We start from the raw sequence: 18,382 nt of genomic DNA, 5'->3' as shown, positions 1-18,382 counted from the left end.
GGGTTTGGAAAGCAGAAGGGAGGTGGGAGCCATTGTTCCTCAGGCCATGATGGAGGCAGCTGACAGAGGCTTTCATGGGCATGAAGTCCTGCACCTCAGAGCCAGGAGCTGTGGGCAGGTGTGAAGGCAGCGTCAGTTTGCTGACCTTTGAGGGGTCCACGCCTGCGATGGCAAATCTGACAGCTCCTGGTGGCCTCCACCCACACTTCTCTGGTCCTTCCAACAGTTATGCGAGCGTGGAACTGCCTAAATTAAATCTCTTCTACTTGAAACATCCAGTGTAGTTTATGTTCCTAACTGAACCCTGCCTAATGCATCCTAAATCCCATCTCCTAGGAATAAGCACTGGACATTTTGTATATATGGCTTTCTAAAAAATTTTACTCATGAATATTTTAAATAAATTGGATCATATAGCAAGCAATGTTTTTGTAATATATGCTTTTCCACTTAACTGTATATTATGAGTGGCTTCTTTTAATGTTTATTTGACTTGGAGAGATTATATAATGGGATGGGGAAAATGGAAAAATACATCAGTAGCTCACTTTGGAATGGGGGGGTGGATTTCTAAGCAAATTAAACATGAGCTCTTTTGTTTCCCAAAGAGATTCTTTTCTTTTTTTAAAGATTTTATTTATTTATTTGAGAGAGAGAGCACGTTCACGAGCGGGGGGGGGGGGGAGGGTAGAGGCAGAGGGAGAAGCAGACTTCCCCCTGAGCAGAGAGCTTGAGGCGGAACTCGATCCCAGGACCCTGGGATCATGACCTGAGCCGAAGGTATATGCTTAACTGGCTGAGCCCCCCAGCACCCCCAAGGAGATTATTTTCTTTGCCCCAAAGCTACTCTCATAACATCATCCTTTCACTGCCAGCTCTCATGAGTAGTCATGTTTTCTGCCTCATTTCCTGTTTGTTAGCCCACTGCTGTCTGGCTTCTGAGTGCAACAGTTTCCCGAAGCTCCTTTTGCTAAGGACTGAATTATGTATCCCGAAATCAAAATTCATATGTATGTGGGAGCCCTACCCCTGAATATGATGGCCTTTTTGAGTTGGGGCCTTTGGGAGCTACTTCTGTTTCTTTGAGGTCTGAGGATGGGGACTGCATGGTAGGCGTAATGAGCGCCCTTAGAAGAAGACACCAGAGGGCTTGCTCATGGGAGTGCACTCGCCCTACTGTGTGAGGACCCAGTGACAGGGCAGACGTCTGTAAGCCAGGAAGAAAGCCCTTACCAGAAACTGACCATGCGGCCACCTTGATTTTGGACTTCAAACCAAAGCCTAGAACTAAGAGAAAATAAAATCCTGTTGCTTAAGCTGGCTCGTCTACAGTGTCTTGTTACAGCAGCAGCCTGAGTGAAGAGACTTTTTTTAGAATCACTAATGACTTCTTAACTGAAAAATCCAGGGACCTTTTCTTGTGTCTGGTCCCCTTCTGCAGGATTTGCTTCCAAATCTCCCTTCTTGGTGTGTTTTTCTTGAACTTCTGGGACGCTGTATCTTCTGTCCCTGAGATTCACCTTCAGCCTTGGCTCTTACCCTAGGCTCTCCCCTCCCCTTTCACCTCCAAGGGCTACAGCCCTGCAGCCCTGACCCCTCCCCTTTGAGTTACCTCCCTCTGCACTGGCACTTCACCTTTCTGCTGCTTTGTCTGCAAAATGCTCATTTGGCAACAAAGATAATATGCAAAGTCCCGTCTACTCTAATGTAATCCAGTCTCTAAAATCTTATACCTGCACCATGAGCCTGACCTTTCCATTTGCCCAGTTAATTCACCAAAAGATTCATGGATGAGTCTGTCTTCCTTTGTGCTAGATGGAAAAATAAGAGGAGGAATTACAGAAAGAATCAGGACTTACCACTGATTCCTGCTTTAGAGACTCTTAAGAGAATTGAAAGGAATACATTTCCTCATTGTATCTAAAAAGTCTTTGTTCTTTAAAAGAATGATGGCATTTCAGGGCAAGTCTGCCTTTACTTGTCAGGAAGAATGTAGTTCAACAAACCCCCACCAGGGTCAGGTAGGCTGGGTTAGCTGGACATAGTTGACTGACAGGTGCCAAGGCAGGCAGACATCCATCTGGATCTTGTTCACCCATCAATCCAGTGACAAGGCATGAATGTGCACGCCACAATAGAATAGGCATGGGGATTGCTAAAGAAGTAATATTTGTATCAAATATTACTGATTTCTTAGTACTTCAGCTTCAGGTCTGGAAAGCGGGAAAAGAATTAGCCTTTCATTGACTCTTCCCTTTTCAGATAAGATCATTTCACCCCTAGCCAATAATGAGAAGGAATCTTTAAAAATCATCGTCAGCAACAACAACCAAATCTTCTCCTTAGATCACCATATTTGACTGCTGTTTCATTGGTCCTAAATTTAGGAAAGAGGCTGTACTGCTCACTAGTTGTAGAATCTTGGTTAAATCACTAGCCTCTTGAAGCTTCAGTGGTCTTATTTGTAAATTAAAGGTATTGATCCCGGCTTTGATGAACCCTAAGATCTCTGCTGGTCAGCCACTGCTCATTACGTAGGTTGTGGGTACAATCTAATGCCGCGTCCTTGGGAGTGTTTTTCTTTTGTTTTGTCGTTTAAGCTCGTAGCAAGCACTAATCATTGCCACTCTAAGAGCAACTTGGGAAGCACTTCACAAATGCTTCTAGGTGAATGAAATAAGGTACATTTAGAATCCTGTGAGATGATTCTTTATCTTCCAAAGAGAAACACCTGAGCACTTTGTAATTCCATAATTATGAAACTACCACAATAGTGTATAATTACCAACATTTATCAGTCGATTAAGCTTCTGGGGTTTGTTTTGTTTTGTTGTTGTTGTTGTTTGGCTTAAAATGATCACTTCTTGGATCTTTTCATGCTTTCTTCCTTCTCATCTCCAGCATTAGCAGGTGGTGTTATTTGGGGAGATCCTTTTTCCCCCAAAGGGATAAGTTTCATTTGCCAAGAGTTACTGTATATACAACAGAAAGAAGCAAGCAATAAAGTCACTTTGAGATGCTGATGCTGTGGTGGTAGCTAGACTTCTTTACCAGCCAGGGGACTCCTACTGCACAGAGCAGCCTTGAAAACACATCTCATGTTCTTACTTGTGTAAAACTGCTGGGATTTGTAGAGGCTTTTTGACTTCTTGTTCCATTGCTCTGGATGAACTGGTGCTCCCGAATAACACAGTAAAGAGAGAACCCCGAGCACCCATGTTCTACATACACTGCAATCACAGATTGACCGTCTGCTTACAAAAGGCCCTATGAAAATTGGCTTTTGTTCTTTCTCTGTCCCAGATTCCAGCCTCTTTTTAGGAATGATGCCAGTATTGCTGTTCAGGAGATGATAATGATATGCAACTCTGTGAATTTTTTTAACCAAAGTCAGTGGGTGAAACAAAAGGGTTGTACACACTTTAATATTTGGGTTCAGTTTAACCATTTTTTCTACCTCTTCCTTTGTGGTACAGAACCCTGCCTGATGTTGCAAGGTTCCTTTCTGCCTCTCACTATTATTGACTTGGTTTGCACGAGTTGTTTTGTACTATAATGCTCACTATAATTACCATAAGGAGGAATCTTAACCAGGAATTGTGTGTGCTCAGCTCAGCCCTTCCCTTTGGGGTCAAGAACACAGACCTTAGGCACTTCCCCCCTGCTTCTTTTCTCTCTTTCCATATGAGAGCTCGGCAACACTTACTTCTTTCCCTGAATTCCTAGACTTCATCATCTTATTTTTGTTCCTCCTGTCTAACTCTAATGATTTGCCTCCTTCGATACAGTAAGTTCTCCTTCTGATCAAAATGGCCTGAGTGCCCCTCCAGCCTCGTGGTTTCCATCGGGCACCCCTTGTGGTTTCAGCAATACCGACCACTTATTCCCCGCCCTCCCATCTCATTCACATTCAGAGGCACCTCTGAGCCTTTGCTTGTGCCCTTCCACCCTTGTGACCTACCTAAAATCTACTTGCCTGGGACTTCTCTGGAGCACTGCTCCATCGCGAAAGTCTTCCCTGGCTACTACTCAGCTGCGGCCCCAGATGCTCCTCCTGTGTCCACACACAGCGTGCTTCTTGGGTTAGAATTAGTTGTGAACACATTTGACTCCCGGAAGACAGCATCCAGGTGGTCTTTGCTTTCCTGTTCTTATTTTGGTGCTTGAATACATTGACCACTGATCCTTAGTTTGCATTTCATGACCCTGAAAGTCTTTTGCCTAAGATGACACTTCTAGTGTAGTGTGATTGTCCTTCAGACTGTGCTCTGACCTCAGTGAGGAATGGCCCCTGCAATCGACAGTCTCCTTTTTCTAGCCCTTCCCTGTTCACTGCTGTATAAAGTTCATCCTAATAATCCCTAGAAGTAATTCCGTACAAAGCATGGGATTTTAACAGGTCCTATGTGTTTCGGAACCTGCCAAGCCAGGAGGGTTTAAAATGGCTATTAACGACTCTGAAAATGCCATTTATACCAGAGATACAGCAGCATTTATCTGGCTTTCTTGGCTGTAAAACAGTCTCAGCCAAGCTGAAGCTGATTACATTGGCCATGCAACAAAGGTAATTTATTCATCATACACAAAACCTCCTGTTAACTAAAATCAGATTTTTAAGTGCTGATTGAAAGGAGAGCTGATGTATCAGGGCACAATTACCCTCTAGACCAAAAAGTCTACTCTTAAGGTACTTTTTAATTGTTTTCATTCCTAAACCTAATTATTGTTAGCTTTGCAGGTGTCTAATAATTAACTTATTCATAGAACATTAACCTATATTTTTTGCCTTCACCACTCCCATTCTAATTCATAATTTGCATGTCTGGGGGCTTAATATCTGTTAAAAGTCTCCCCAGATTTCTGGATGGCTTTTATTAAAAACACCTTATAAAGCAGGGGCTCAGCTGAATTCCTTTCCTGGGAGGATGTTGATTTCTTGAGAGAACTAGGAACTCTGGGGAGTTCTTCACATTCTCTAATTTATAGATGTGTCTCCCCAGCTTAAAATGGCAGTTGCCTCTTCCCCAAGTTTCAGTGATCACCCATTACCATCTTGGGCTACCCCAAACCCAAGGCTGTAGACTCTCTGCCCCACTGGTGTCCACAACTTCAAGTGAATGCCAAACCAAGAGGACTTCTCTTCCTGGCTTTTCTACACAGACTTTCGTGGGCTTTGCGGCCTCAATTAAATCCCCTGACCGTTTTCTCTTCTGGCTCACTTGTAAAACAAATGCTTCACAGCAGGTTGATTTTGCCCTCTCCATGTCCGTGTCCATTGTATGTGTAGTGATGGCGGTGGTGTGAGGAAGAGGTATGCCTGTGCTTTGAAAGACGTACTACAATTGTAAGCTTCCTTGACTTGACCATAGCTAGTTCAGGGAGCAAAGGTTGAGGGATTGTGTAGGGCTGAGAAGGGTCGGTGTGTGTGTGTGCAGATGCAACATGGCAGCATTTAAGTGTTGACTTCCTGTTACAGGTACTGACTGATGGGAACAGACCACTGAGTGACGTGCACTCATCCAATGTCCATTTTTGTCCTCTCCCCATCCTCTTTTCCTATCCTGTAACTCCACTGACTTGCTTTAGGGAAAGTAAGTGTGGTATTTACCAGATACACCTCTCAAAGCATCCAGGTTGATGTGCACAGGTAAGGTGCTGGTTTTCCAGTAGCTCCTGCCCCAAAACCTCCTTATATCCTCTTCCAAGGAGAAAGCCCACCAGTGGGGCCCTCCAGGTGATGGGATGGGACATCCCTGTGCACCAGACTCCTGCTTATTTCGCTCGCTGTAGCTTCAGTACTCAGACCAGCTCTCAGGTCTTGGGTTCTTTTTCACGTCAGAATCTGAGGGGTTGAAGAAATTAATTTCTTCAGGGAATCTTAAAAGCAAAAAAGTTTCTAGTAGGCTGTTAGATGGATCTAGTTCAGTATATGGATATGTATGTGGACCCAGGACCCTTTCAGTTTCACACAGGAACCGTAGAGGTGACTGTTCATTTGGCCTGAAAAGAGTCCTAGTCCATATGGCTGAGGAGGGTGGGCAGGGGTAGTAGATCTGTTTGTTTTCTTTCTGAATGTCTTTCTTGTCCTTAGAAGTCATGTTCTCTAGGAATTTGTCTTCTATCTCTGTCAGTGGTAGCTGATTCTTCTTTTTTTTTTTTTCAGGGAGGAAGATGAGTACTCAGAACTGCGATCAGAACTCAGCCAGAGTCAGCATGAGGTCAACGAAGACTCTCGAAGCATGGACCAAGACCAGACCTCTGTCTCCATCCCTGAAAACCAGTCCACTATGGTCACTGCTGACATGGGTGAGTCTGCCTGCCATTTCACGAAGCCAGAGTTTGGTTTCTGGATTGTAATGGGAATTTTAGAAATATGAGGCAGGCTGAATTAAAATTTAGTCAGGGAGTTTGGTGAGTAGATGAAAGCACATCCATCTGATTCCCTTACATGCTACTCTGTTGGAACTAAAGAGGTGAATGAGCTTTCTGCCCTGATGTTTGTGATTCAAACATAGATCACCTCTATTTGAAAATTCTGGAGATAGGGAACCTGCTGAAAAGGCTATTGTAGTATTCCAAGTTACGGTAAAATCTGAGCTATGATGGCCGGAATGGGAAGGGTGGCGACCCATTGTGGTGGAAGAACCAATAGGTTTCAGTAACTGTTGGGTAAGAAGAAATCCAAAATGACTCTAACCTGTTGATCCTGAGTGACTAAGAGAATGATCATAGTTCTTAGTAAGGATGTTCGGTTGAGAAATGAGTTGGGAAATAAATATATTATGTTTGAGGTTGTAGAGAAATGTCCATCTGGGAATACTTGGTTTGGTGTATTTTAAACTGCAGGTCATGACCTGTTAGTGGGTCTTGAGATTAAATGAAAAATCTTTTTTTTTTTAAAGATTTTATTTATTTATTTGACGGAGAGAGACACAGAGAGAGAGGGAACACAAGCAGAGGGAGTGGGAGAGGGAGAAGCAGGCTTCCCGCTGAGCAGGGAGCCCGATGTGGGGCTCGATCCCAGGACCCTGGGACCATGATCTGAGCCGAAGGCAGACGCTTAACGACTGAGCCACCCAGACACCCCGAAAAATATTTTTTAAGTGAAATCAAATAGGAAAAAAAATAAAATGACAGTATTACTTCATGAAACTTACTTGTTGAGTATGTGTGTGTGTGATAAGTTGCCGAGTGAAATGTTTCTGCTGCGGGCTGCAGTCAACCCACAAAATGTTGCAAAACCACTGGTCTACTTGGAGATGCTTAACTGGATCTTTGGAGAGATTAGGGTTGAGGATAAAAGGCTTTGAAGTTATGAGGTAAGGAGATCTCTGTGGTCAAAAGGGTGTGGAGTCAGAAGAGGGAGGAGCACCATATCTTAGGAAATGTTCACATGTAGGGAAGATAGAAGAAGGACTACGAGAAGGAGGCGTAAACATAGTGTAACTTTCTTAGAACCTAAAATTTTATTGGGGAGAAAGTCTTGAATATAGTACACATTTATATTAATTATGGAAGTGCTGTAACATTAAAGAACATAGTACCATGAGAATTTATCAAAGGAATTTTTTTTAAAAATTTATTTATCTGACAGAGAGAGACACAGCGAGAGAGGGAACACAAGCAGGGGGAGTGGGAGAGGGAGAAGCAGGCTTCCCGCCGAGCAGGGAGCCCGATGTGGGGCTCGATCCCAGGACCCTGGGATCATGACCCGAGCCGAAGGCAGACGCTTAACGACTGAGCCACCCAGGCGCCCCATCAAAGGAATTTGATTCAGTTTAAGATTCTAAAAGAGCTTCTTCTAGGAAATGACATTTGAGCTGAGAGAACTGGAGAGTAAGTAGGAATTAACCAGTTAAAGGAAGAGATGCATTCAGGGTAGCGTGGGGGAGTGGACGCATTCAAGGAAATGAAAAGAGATCATGGAGGGCCCAGAGATGTGCGGTGGAGGCTGGAAAGGTAGGTGGGAGCCATAGCATGCAGGATCTTGTAGACCATATTAGAGAGTTTGACCATTAATCAAAGATGCACAAGAAACCACTGAAAGATTTGAGTAGTGGGGGAAGGGGATGCAGTGATCAGGTTTGCATTTTGAATCAATCATTCTGTAGTAAAGAGAATCAGTGGATCAAAAATGAATGGGTCAGGGGCGCCTGGGTGGCTCAGGGGTTAAGCGTCGCCTTCGGCTCAGGTCATGATCCCAGGGTCCTGGGATCGAGCCCCGCATCAGGCTCCCTGCTCCGCGGGAAGCCTGCTTCTCCCTCTCCCTCTCCCACTCCCCCTGCTTGTGTTCCCGCTCTCGCTGTGTCTCTCTCTGTCAAATAAATAAATAAAATCTTAAAAAAAAAAAAAAAAAGAATGAATGGGGGAGGCCAGCTAGGAAACCATTGCTAAAGTCTCAGTGGGTATGATTATTGCTAGGGTGAGGGTGGTGGTAGTTAAGATCTAGAAAGATTTAAAGTTGGCAGGATCTGCTGAAGGATTAGAAACAGAGGGGAAAAGGAAGTATGTATGCAGAGATGTCCTCTAAGTGTCTGGATCGCACAATGGGTGGATGGCATTGCTGAGTCCCAACATTGGAGCGCAGGAAAAAGGACCAGGTGGTTTTGCATCATATTTTGTTTTGTTTTGTTCTACTTAAAGGAAGTGGGAGTGCAGGGTGGAGCGCCTCTGTTTTGTTTAGGTGTAAGTTTGAGGTGTCTCGAGGTGTCTACGTGGAGATGCTTCCAAAGGCAGCAGGTATCAGTGAGAAGCCAAGAGGAGAGGTCTAGGCTGAAGAAAAGCAGCTAGGGGACACTGGGTTATGTGCAGTTACCAAAGCAGTGGGAGGCCGTGGTAGAGCGAGGCGTGCAGAGAACCAGGGCCTAAGCCTTGGGGGCCACCAGCCAGGGAGGAGACCCGGCAGAGCTCCTGGCAAGGATGTGTCCCTCCTCATTTTAGTCTCGGTTTAAATGCACCTCCTCTGAAAGCATCTCATGGGCACTAGCCTGCAACTTCCTGTGTTGACTCTGGCACTGCCCCATTCGTCTCCTTCTATTGAATTGGAATTTTAAATGATGTATTTCTAGTTCTTTGCTTGACTGACCATCCCACTAAATGCCACTGGGCAGAAGCATGTTTATCTACTAGCAGATCTCCAGATCCCACCGCTGGGCCTGGCACATAGTGTGTGTTTGGAGATATTTGCTGGGATGAACATGTGAAGCAGTCAGCGAGTCCATCAAGCAGTCGGCCGGCCAAAGCTGTAGGAGGAAAGGAGGAGAGCCATGTCTGGGAAGTCAGTGGGGACAGAGAAAGCTCTAAAAAGGAAGGGGTCAGTAGGATGGATGTGTGCTGAGGCTAGCAAAGTCATGGACAGCTGCCTACTGATACCGATGTGATCCCAACAGAAATGGGGTGAGGAGTGGAGGCACCTCCTAGATCCTCAGGCTCTTGGCTTCAGGCTGAAATTGCCTCTCTGAAATTCACCTGGAATCCTACCCCGGGCCTTGAGTTAAAACACAGGCAACCTCTGGGGACCATCCCAGCTGTGGGTCCAAGTCCCACGTGCTGCTATACCAGTATCGCAGTCTCTAATCCTAGTGGCCCGAGGCTTCTGGACTCTGCCCTCCAGCTTCGGGAGTGGGACAGGTGCAGACAGCCCAGAAGTTCCCACTCAAGCAAAGAGATACGCCGACGCCGATCCCTCCATTCATGTCTCTGAGTGTGTATTTTATGAAATAAGTGCCCCATGCTCCAATAAAGTTTCTCAGTCAAGTAAGGTTGGGAAGTAGAGGGATAAACCTACTTCAGCGGGCTGGGCATCTTTGCTGTGGGACTTCTCAGAGCTCCTAACAGAGTGCTCAGTAGCTTGGGCTGTCTGCCTGCCCGTGCTGTGAGCTGGCTTCATTTTCCCAAATGATGCATCTCAGATCCTTTCTTTCCATCCTCTTCCCCATTATAAATACGTGTTCCTTATAGCCAGTGATAGTGTCTCTGCCAGCGAGACTGAGCTCCTGGAGGGAGGGGACCCCATCTGCCCAATGTCTGTGAGTGTTCTCTGCCCACAGAGGTGGCCTCGATTCATTTATTCAGCAACTCACTGGGTGCTGGGTGAGGGACTGGGGGTGTGAGACACAGGATCTGCCCTCAGGTCGCTGTCCTCGCACGCTCCCATCTCTCGCACCGAGAGTGACGTTCCGTCTCCTGACCACGGACTATCAGCCCCCACAGAACTGGGCGTCCCCCACCTTGGGCCGTGCTGGCCTCCATGCTGCCCCTCACACCTGACCAGCTTGTCTTGCTTCACCGTTCCTTCTTCCTGGAGTGCTCCTTCCCTGAGCCGACCCTCGGCTTCCTCCATCTGTCAGGGCCTGGGTGGAGCACTCTGGCCTTCCCTCACCCTCAACCTGAGATGAGAAGCCAAGAGGAGAGGTCTAGGCTGAAGAAAAGCAGTTAGGAGACACTGGGTTAAGTGCAGTTACCAAAGCAGTGGGAGGCCGTGGTAGAGTGAGGCGTGCAGAGAACCAGGGCCTAAGCCTTGGGGGCCACCAGCCAGGGAGGAGACCCGGCACAGCTCCTGGCGTGGAGGCCAGGCACTCTCCTCCCTTTCTGGCTTCATTTCTCCTCACAGCACTTAGCTCTTCCTGGTGGTTCACTGTATGTGCCTTTCTCTTATCGTGTATTACTAGTTGTTACTAGTCTCTCACGCGAGAATCTAGAATGCAGGCACCACGAGGGCAAGGGTGTCAGCCCTCCTGCATGCCAGTTATCACAGTGCCCACACGGAGGAGGCACCCAGATACCGGGTAGCCACGAATGCCATCTTGGAGCGCACGCTTCTCCGGAGGATGCAGACAAGCCAACGGGGAATGACCCACAGTGAGGTAAGGCCCACGGCAGGAGGTGGACAGCGGCTCCTAGCCACACCCGGGGGCAGGAGCCTCGGCCAAGACCTCCCTGAGGTCGCATCTAGCAGAAAGCCGAGGGACAGATGGGGGTGAGGCAGGCGAAGAGCAGGGGCAGGAGGAGAGCACGGGAGGCCTGCACCTGCCGGCGCCCCACAGCGGGGAGGAGGAGGGGCGCGTGACGGCTGCGGCGGAGCGCAGTCCCTGTGTGGTCACTGGAACTGCAAGTCTGCCTCTCCTTACTCCTTTGCCATTTTCCAATTAAACTGCTTCAATAGGGAAAAAAGCTTCCATATATAAACACCATTATAGGAAATCATTAAAAAGCAGCCATTTCATTATGGTTGCTATATTTGCAAGCCTGCATTAGCAACCCAAAGGTTTTCTTGAGCTGGATTTTAAATGCAGAGTTTGCTGCGGTATATTTGCTGATCTTCATTTTAGATAGCCAGAGTTAGTCCCATCTATTCCCTTCATCAGAAAGCACTTTGCTTTTGTTTTCAAGCCCCACCCATCAGAGCCAGCCTGCCCCTTCAGTAAGCTGGCTCCTCGGCACTGTCCCCAGGCCCTGGAGGAGTAAACCAGCAATTTAGAAAGTGCTTTGACTTACCCGACCGGTCCCCGGAAGGAGGAGCATCCCAGCAGTGTCACATTGCTCTGTTCAAACCTGGTCACACAGTTTGGAAGATAAAGGTAATTAAATAGACAAAGACAAGGCAGGAATCGTAGCCTGGGACCTCTATTCCCTCAGTTTGGCAAAGAGCTCTAGTTAAGAGAGGCTGGCTGTAATAGATAACCTGTTTCGCTCACGTACTTTGTGTCGAGCATTTACATGCATCCTCATGTGTAATCATCAGCCTTGAGAGGAGGCCCGGTAAAGCTCCTCATCTGTAAAATTGGGCTAACAGAGTTCAGAGGGGGTGAGTCACTTGTCCAAGGCCACACAAGCTAATTGGTCGTTGCTGCTGTTGGCGCCCGTGTATCTGTGGATGGCTTCACCCTTACTCAGACGTGCCCACGGTGAGCGTGCCCCGCTTCCTGCAGTCCTCTGAGGTCTCTAGTGCTGGTGGGGCTTGAGGGAGCAGCTGTGACATCACAGCACCTGGCTTAATAGCAGAGTGTTTGTTGTTAATCGAGATTTTGCAGATCTCCATCTTAGAAAACAATGCTTTGAGGCCAAATGATTCTGGGTGTTGCCGTAGAGCAAAACACAGATGTGTGTGCACGGGCTCATTGCAGCACACGTGTTAGTGTGTGTGTGCGGTGTGCTCCCTGGCGGGCTGCTTCCCAGCTCTGTTCGTGGGACGGCAGAGCTCACCTGGAGCAAAGTCCTTGGTCTGATGGACCTTTGCACAGCCTGTGTTGGGTTCGGCTCCTTATTCTGAGATCTCTTCTGGTTTTAGGTGAGAAATTCTTATTTTTCTGGAATCTAGCAATGCTCAACTATTATCCCCTTAGGAATGAAAGGAAGCATATGATACCTTGTTTGCTGGTGGGATCATTTCGATAGAGATTTCCTCCTTATGAGTAGTTTTTGGAGGACAACCAAGGAAGAATTTACACATGAAACCTGGCTCTTTGGCACGGCTGCGATTATGAAATATGTTTAACGTTAAAGCCAGATTTTCCTGGCTCCATGGCCGCTGAGGCTTAATGGCTTCAGGAAAAATGTTCCAAAGTGTCAGGCAGCCACTCCCAGTGAGGAGAAGGGGGGTCGGGCAGGGAGAGGCAGCCCTGCCTCCTCCAAAAAATGGTTTCTGCGGTGTTGGGAGAGAAGTGGTTACAAAGGCAAAGGAGCCTGTCTGGAGAAAATGTGCATTTTATTAGGAGTGAGGGGACTAGACAGCCAGTTATTCTCCAGCAAAGAATTTTTAAAAGACAATCAGGTTATTTGTAACCCGATTCTGGAACTTTGAGGAACCAGTCCATAGGTTGGATGGGGCTGAAAACAGCACCTTGAGTAGTTGATGGAATAGGCTGAGCCCTTTGTTGCCCTTTTTCCCCATCCCCTTACTTTAATAGGGCAGCTTAATTTCTCCCAAGAGGTTCACAGCGTTGGGCATCCCTGAGAACCAAGCCCAGAGGAGAACTTTGAAGTTTTGAACATGGACTCACCAGAGGACTCTTTGGGATGGCTGTGTGCTTTCTCCTTGGGATCTGAGCCTGCTCAAACAAAACCTGTCTGTGAGCGTCAGCAAGGCAGAGTGACTGAGGAGTCCATCTAAAATCATTCTGGAACTTTGCTTAGAGTGATCAAGCTTAAAGGCAGGAAAGGTCACTGCCCCACTTCAGTTTGTGTTACTTTGGAATATTTCCCTCAAATTGTACTCAATAATTTTTTTCAGCCCCTCAAAGACACTCGGGGTATAAGATGCAAATGGCAAGGCTTTGACCCACCACATCTGTTCAAAATGAGTTCCCATCAATGTGGGGTTTCAGGAACTCCTTTTATAATGTAAGTAGTCTAGATTTTCTAAACAGACTATGTCCCTTCAGGTTAGATTGGGTTTTTGGTGATTTGAAACTCATGACATAAAGCCAGCATTATAAAGAAGTGTTGCTTCCAAGACCAGCCCGTGAAGGCCTGTTTTCATCTGTAATGGGAGTGAAGTAGGGGACCTCACTAATGCTACTACCACCCCAACCATTGTTCTGGGGGAAAGGATCGTGTCGACCACATTTGGCTGTTAGAGGCACATCTGCCCCCTTCGGGAAGTTCTCCCATCCCTGCCACAGCGAGAGCCTTGGGGTCTGGGACGGGTACCTACAGCCTACTCTGCATTCGTCCACTGTTTGCTCCCGAGGGGCTTAAGATGAGGGCCGGTCTGAAAAGGGCCCTTGAGCTGAGATGGGAGACCAGGCACGGAGGAAGGGCCCTTTGGACCAGAGATTAGTGAGCTTGGGGGAGAGCTGTCAGAGGTGATGCTGTAGAGACACAAACTGCGCTAAAACGGCAAACTGACGATAGCAAAAATGAAAACAAATTCAGGCTGCTAAGATTTGGCTGAAATGGAAGTCCTGAAAATACAGCTTTGTTTTCTTCAGGGAAAAGAAACCCATCACTCCTGGCGAAGTTAGGACATGGCCAGGGTGGTGGCTGGTGGCTACCCCCCTGATCCGTGCCTGTGGCCTTGGGGGGGATTTGGGTGTGGCAATGACACTTTTTCAGGAGAACATTTTGGTTCCCGTGGCTGCACTGAGAAATGGATCATCATAGGGGTCCCCACGTCACGTCATGCCTCAGTGTATCCATGCTCTGTCAGGCCTCCTTGCCTTGAATGGTAAGGTATTTCTTTCCCCTCAACTTTTTATTTGAAAAACTTCAAACTTACATAAATGGTAGAATGAACCCCAGTAAACCCTTTGCCTAGACTGACTAGTTGTTAACATTATGCCACATTTGATTTTGCACACACGCGGAAATATTTTTCCGGAGCTATTTGAAAGTAAGTTGCAGACCTCATGATGCTTCACCCTAAAAATATCAGCACAAACCTCTTAAGAACGGGGAACGTCTCTTTTTTAACCACAGCACTTTTATCATACCCGAGAATTTTAACCCAGATGGAACATTATTTATAGTCCATATTCCAATTCCCTCCAAATGTACCATTCATGTCTTTTGTTGCTTTTGTTTAATCCAGGATCCAGTCAAGGCTCACACATTATATTTAGTTACCACGTCTCTTTATGTTCCTTTCATCTAGAACAGGTACCCCCACCTTTCCTGTCCTTCATGACATTGACGTTTCTGAAGAGGCCAGGTTTGTAGTGCCATAGAAGGTCCTCAGTCTGGATGGTCTGATTGTTTTCTTGGTATTAGATTTGAGGTTAGCATTTTTTGCAAGAATATACAGGGGCAATGATGGGCCCTCACGACTGTCGCCACAGGAAGTTCATGATAGTTTGTCTATGGTGCTGTTAATGGTGATGTTGAGGTGTTTTTAAGCTATAACAACACCATTCCTCCGTGTTCTCTTGCCTTCGGGAGATGCAGACCCTGTGTATATTACGCAGGGTGCAACCTGCCTGGATACTGTCTTTCTCCTTTCTCACAGACCCTTCCATCTCCACCTTCTCTTTCTCCATTTGCTCTGTTGCTTTGTTCTCGTTTTGCTTCTTCCTCCCTGCATGCAAGGAGGGAACTGCTTATACAGGAAAGCCACAACCCTCCTTGTTTCAGCCTTGGAGCCACAACAGGGGCTGGACTGTTAAGTCCCTAAGGACATCACCTCGGGCCTCTTAGCAGAACATCTAGGTTGCTGCTGAAAGAATCTGTAGCTCTTTCCTCTACTTGACTTGCCTTACAAGGCGCACCATGTGTGGCCATCGGAACAGAGGTGGGGGGACATGTGCTGGTGGGGGTTACGGTTATGCCCTGAGCTGCTGCACCGCATAAGGGAAGGCCTTTGGACTGTGTGCAGCAAGCCTACAGTTCCTTTTGACCCTCAGACCGGCTCAGATTCACTGTGCCTAACAGCTCTAGCTTGAGTGGACACATCCACCTTGGGGATCCACCCAACGGAAAGCTTTCTGCCTTTTTAGCAGGGTGTGTTCTGCCCCAAGATAGGTCTTAGATTTGATGATTCTTTAGCAGTGAGCAGATGAACAAAAACCAGATACTTAAAAAGTTGATTTACAAAAAGTCTTTCTTTTACACGTTCAACTCGGGTAGTCTTTACTTAGCACAATCCACTGTTGTGAGCATCTGGGAACACAAGGACTAATAAACAGTCATTGGTCCCCAGGACTGGGCTTAGTAGGGTCGATATGTCAGTTAATAAATAATTACAGGGAATGCAATGCCTCAAAGAAAGAAGTAAATACAAGACTATGGGGGATGGGCGAAATGTGTGAGGGGAGTGGGAGATACAGGCTTCCGGTTACCAGATGAGGAAGTCACAGGGATGAAAGGCACAGCAGAGGGAATATAGTCAGTGATATTAAAATAGCACTGTGTGGCGACAGCAGCTACACCTGGGAGCATAGTGTAGTGTATAGACTTGTCCAATCACTGTGTTGTGCACCTGAAACTAATATGACATTGTATGTCAACTATAGTACAATTTAAAAATTTTAAAGGAAAAAAAAATTTTTTTAAAGACTGTAGGTAATTAGGGAAGGCTTACAGAAAAGGGTATTTCGAGGCAAAGCTTGAAAAAGGAGCCCTTAGGAAGAGGAGGAGAGGCTTCCAGACGAGGCAGACACATGGCCATTTACTCTGGACGGGAAGCCTCAGGAGTGTGTACTCTGGAGGCTGGGGCTGTGTTTTGGAGCAGATCCATTCTGGTACAGGTGGACAGCTCAGAATCAGGTAGACCGGGGGAGTGTTTCTAGTGTCTCATGTTTTATTGGGGTTAGGGTTTTTACAGGGGGTTCAAAGAAAAACAAAGAACAGGCAGCCTCTGACACCTGATTCAAAATGAGCCAACTCTTGCATAGTTTCTTATATGGAACTCAGGGGGTAGGCTGAGTGGTTCCTGAGGGAAAGAGAAGAAAACTAGTGTATGTGTTTAACCAAGCCAGAATGCTGGTTAGGCTTAATTTTCGTAGCCGTGAATGCCCTCTGACCCTCTTTCTGGATTCTCCTAGTACTTGGGTCTTCCCTCAAACAGCAACATAAAAACCTAAGCCTCTGGGGTCTCATTAGAAAAGTTAACCTGAGCTGCCGTGTCTTCAGCTCCTCTCAGAAATGTAACTGGGAAAAGTCCTATTCAGAACCGACAGCCGAGGCGGGGCTGCAGATGGACAGGGGCCGGGGGGCAGTGAGCGGCAGTGAGGGAAGCAGAGGGGCGCCGTGGCCATGCCAAGTCCGAAGGGGCCGGCTGCCGGCCACTGCACACATGGCGGCTGTGTGAGGAGCCAGGCCCCGTATTGCCAGGCCTGACTTGACAAGAAGAGCCATAAATTCTAGTAACTTTCAAATGCTGACAATTAATTCAAAACTGTTCTAAAAAAAAAAAAACCAAAAGGGCCGTGTCAGATACCTACTCCTGCCGTCCAAACAACACGCATCCTGGGCCGCAGGTGGCTGGGCTGCATCCTCTGGTCAAAGGGAGATGCTCGTTCCACTTAATCATCTGTGTCCTCTGTCTCATCTTTACAGCAAATTGGACAACTGGAAGGCACCGTGCCAAGATTGTGCGAACTTAGTCCTTCCCAGAAGTCCCTTCACGTTGTACTTGAATGGCCCATGGCTTAATTTTAATTGAAGGTTAGCATAAGAAGAAACCATATGAAATCTGCCTCTCTTTGAAACTGGGTCTGAGGAGCCTGGCAATGCCATTGCTTTACACCACATATGAAGTCCCATATACCTCAATTCTTTTAGATTCTGTGGCTGAAAACACAGTGTCTCTCTTGGGAAAATGGAATGCTTCCTCCTTTCTGATGGGAGAGGTTTTATTTTTGCTCTGGCTGCCAGGAAGCTCAGGGCTAAGTGGAAGAGTCTGCCCCAGCAGCCGTGTGAGCCTCTGTCAGCGTGCTTGGCCTTTCCCTGGGTCCGGTCACTCTGTTTCCCCCTTACGTGCGGGTGTTTGCTACAGGCCACTTCAAATTCTTCTTTGGAAAGAGAAAAATAACCTCCATTAAAAGAATGCGTATCCTATACGAAGGGCCTCCTCTTTGTCCTCGGCACAGGGGCCCAAGCCATCACCTTTCTTAAATAAAGCACAGCACAGCCTGAGGTGCTGTAGCAGGTCCGCCTCCGTGTCACCCTCATGACAAGTGTGGAGCTCAGTGGCAGGATGTACATTCAGAGTTGTGCCACCCTCACCACCATCCGTTTCCAGGACTTTCTCATCCTCCCAAACAGAAACCGTGTGTCTGTAAGCAGCATTGCCCTACCCCTGGTAAGCTCTACTCTTAGGTCCCTCATCTCAGGGAAATCATGTAACATTTGTCCTTTCGGAACTGGCTTATTTCTGGTATAATCTTCTCAAGGTTCATCCATGTTGTAGCATGCATCCAAATTTCCTTCCTCCTAAAGGCTGAATAACATTCCGTTGTGTATATAAGCCACATTTTGTTTTTCCATTCATTGGTCAGTGGACACTTGGGTTGCTTCCACCTTTGACTGTTGTGTCTAAGGTTGCTATGAACATGGGTGTACAAGTATCTATTTGAGCCCTACTTACAACTGTTTTGAAATTGGATTGAGAAATGGGACTGCTGGAGGATAGGGTAGTTCTATTTTTAATTTTTGAGGAACTGCTATAGTGTTTTTCACGGAGATTGCACCATTTTGCGTTCCCACCAGTAGGGCACAAGGATGCTAATTTTCTCTCCATATCCTTACCAACACATTATGTTATGTTGTTGTTGTTGTAAACAGTAGCCATCCTGATGGGTGTGAGGTGACATCTCGTTGTGGCTTTGATTTGTGAATGAAGGAACCTTCTGCACCGTCTGGAATACTTGGCCCCTCTCTCTGTTTACTCTGCTCCTCTGGTCCCTTAACCAGAGGTCCCTTGATCTCTCTCGCATTTTGCAGAAAC

At 46.8% G+C, this 18,382-nt stretch overlaps 1 protein-coding gene across 4 annotated transcripts in view; it reads left to right on the top strand.

Moving 5' to 3' along the window:
- The window catches only part of MCC (MCC regulator of WNT signaling pathway), a 392,983-nt gene that overhangs the window by 301,659 nt on the left and 72,942 nt on the right, over positions 1-18,382 (top strand). For all 4 annotated transcript variants that reach the window (XM_027605212.2, XM_027605213.2, XM_027605214.2 and 1 more), the window contains one exon: positions 6,164-6,306. In XM_027605212.2, coding sequence (XP_027461013.2) covers positions 6,164-6,306 — 143 coding nt within the window. The remainder of the gene's footprint in view (positions 1-6,163; positions 6,307-18,382) is intronic.

Source organism: Zalophus californianus, chromosome 5, assembly GCF_009762305.2.
Source record: "Zalophus californianus isolate mZalCal1 chromosome 5, mZalCal1.pri.v2, whole genome shotgun sequence".
In the NCBI taxonomy this organism is placed as follows: domain Eukaryota; kingdom Metazoa; phylum Chordata; class Mammalia; order Carnivora; family Otariidae; genus Zalophus; species Zalophus californianus.
This window is presented reverse-complemented; position numbering and strand designations above follow the sequence as displayed.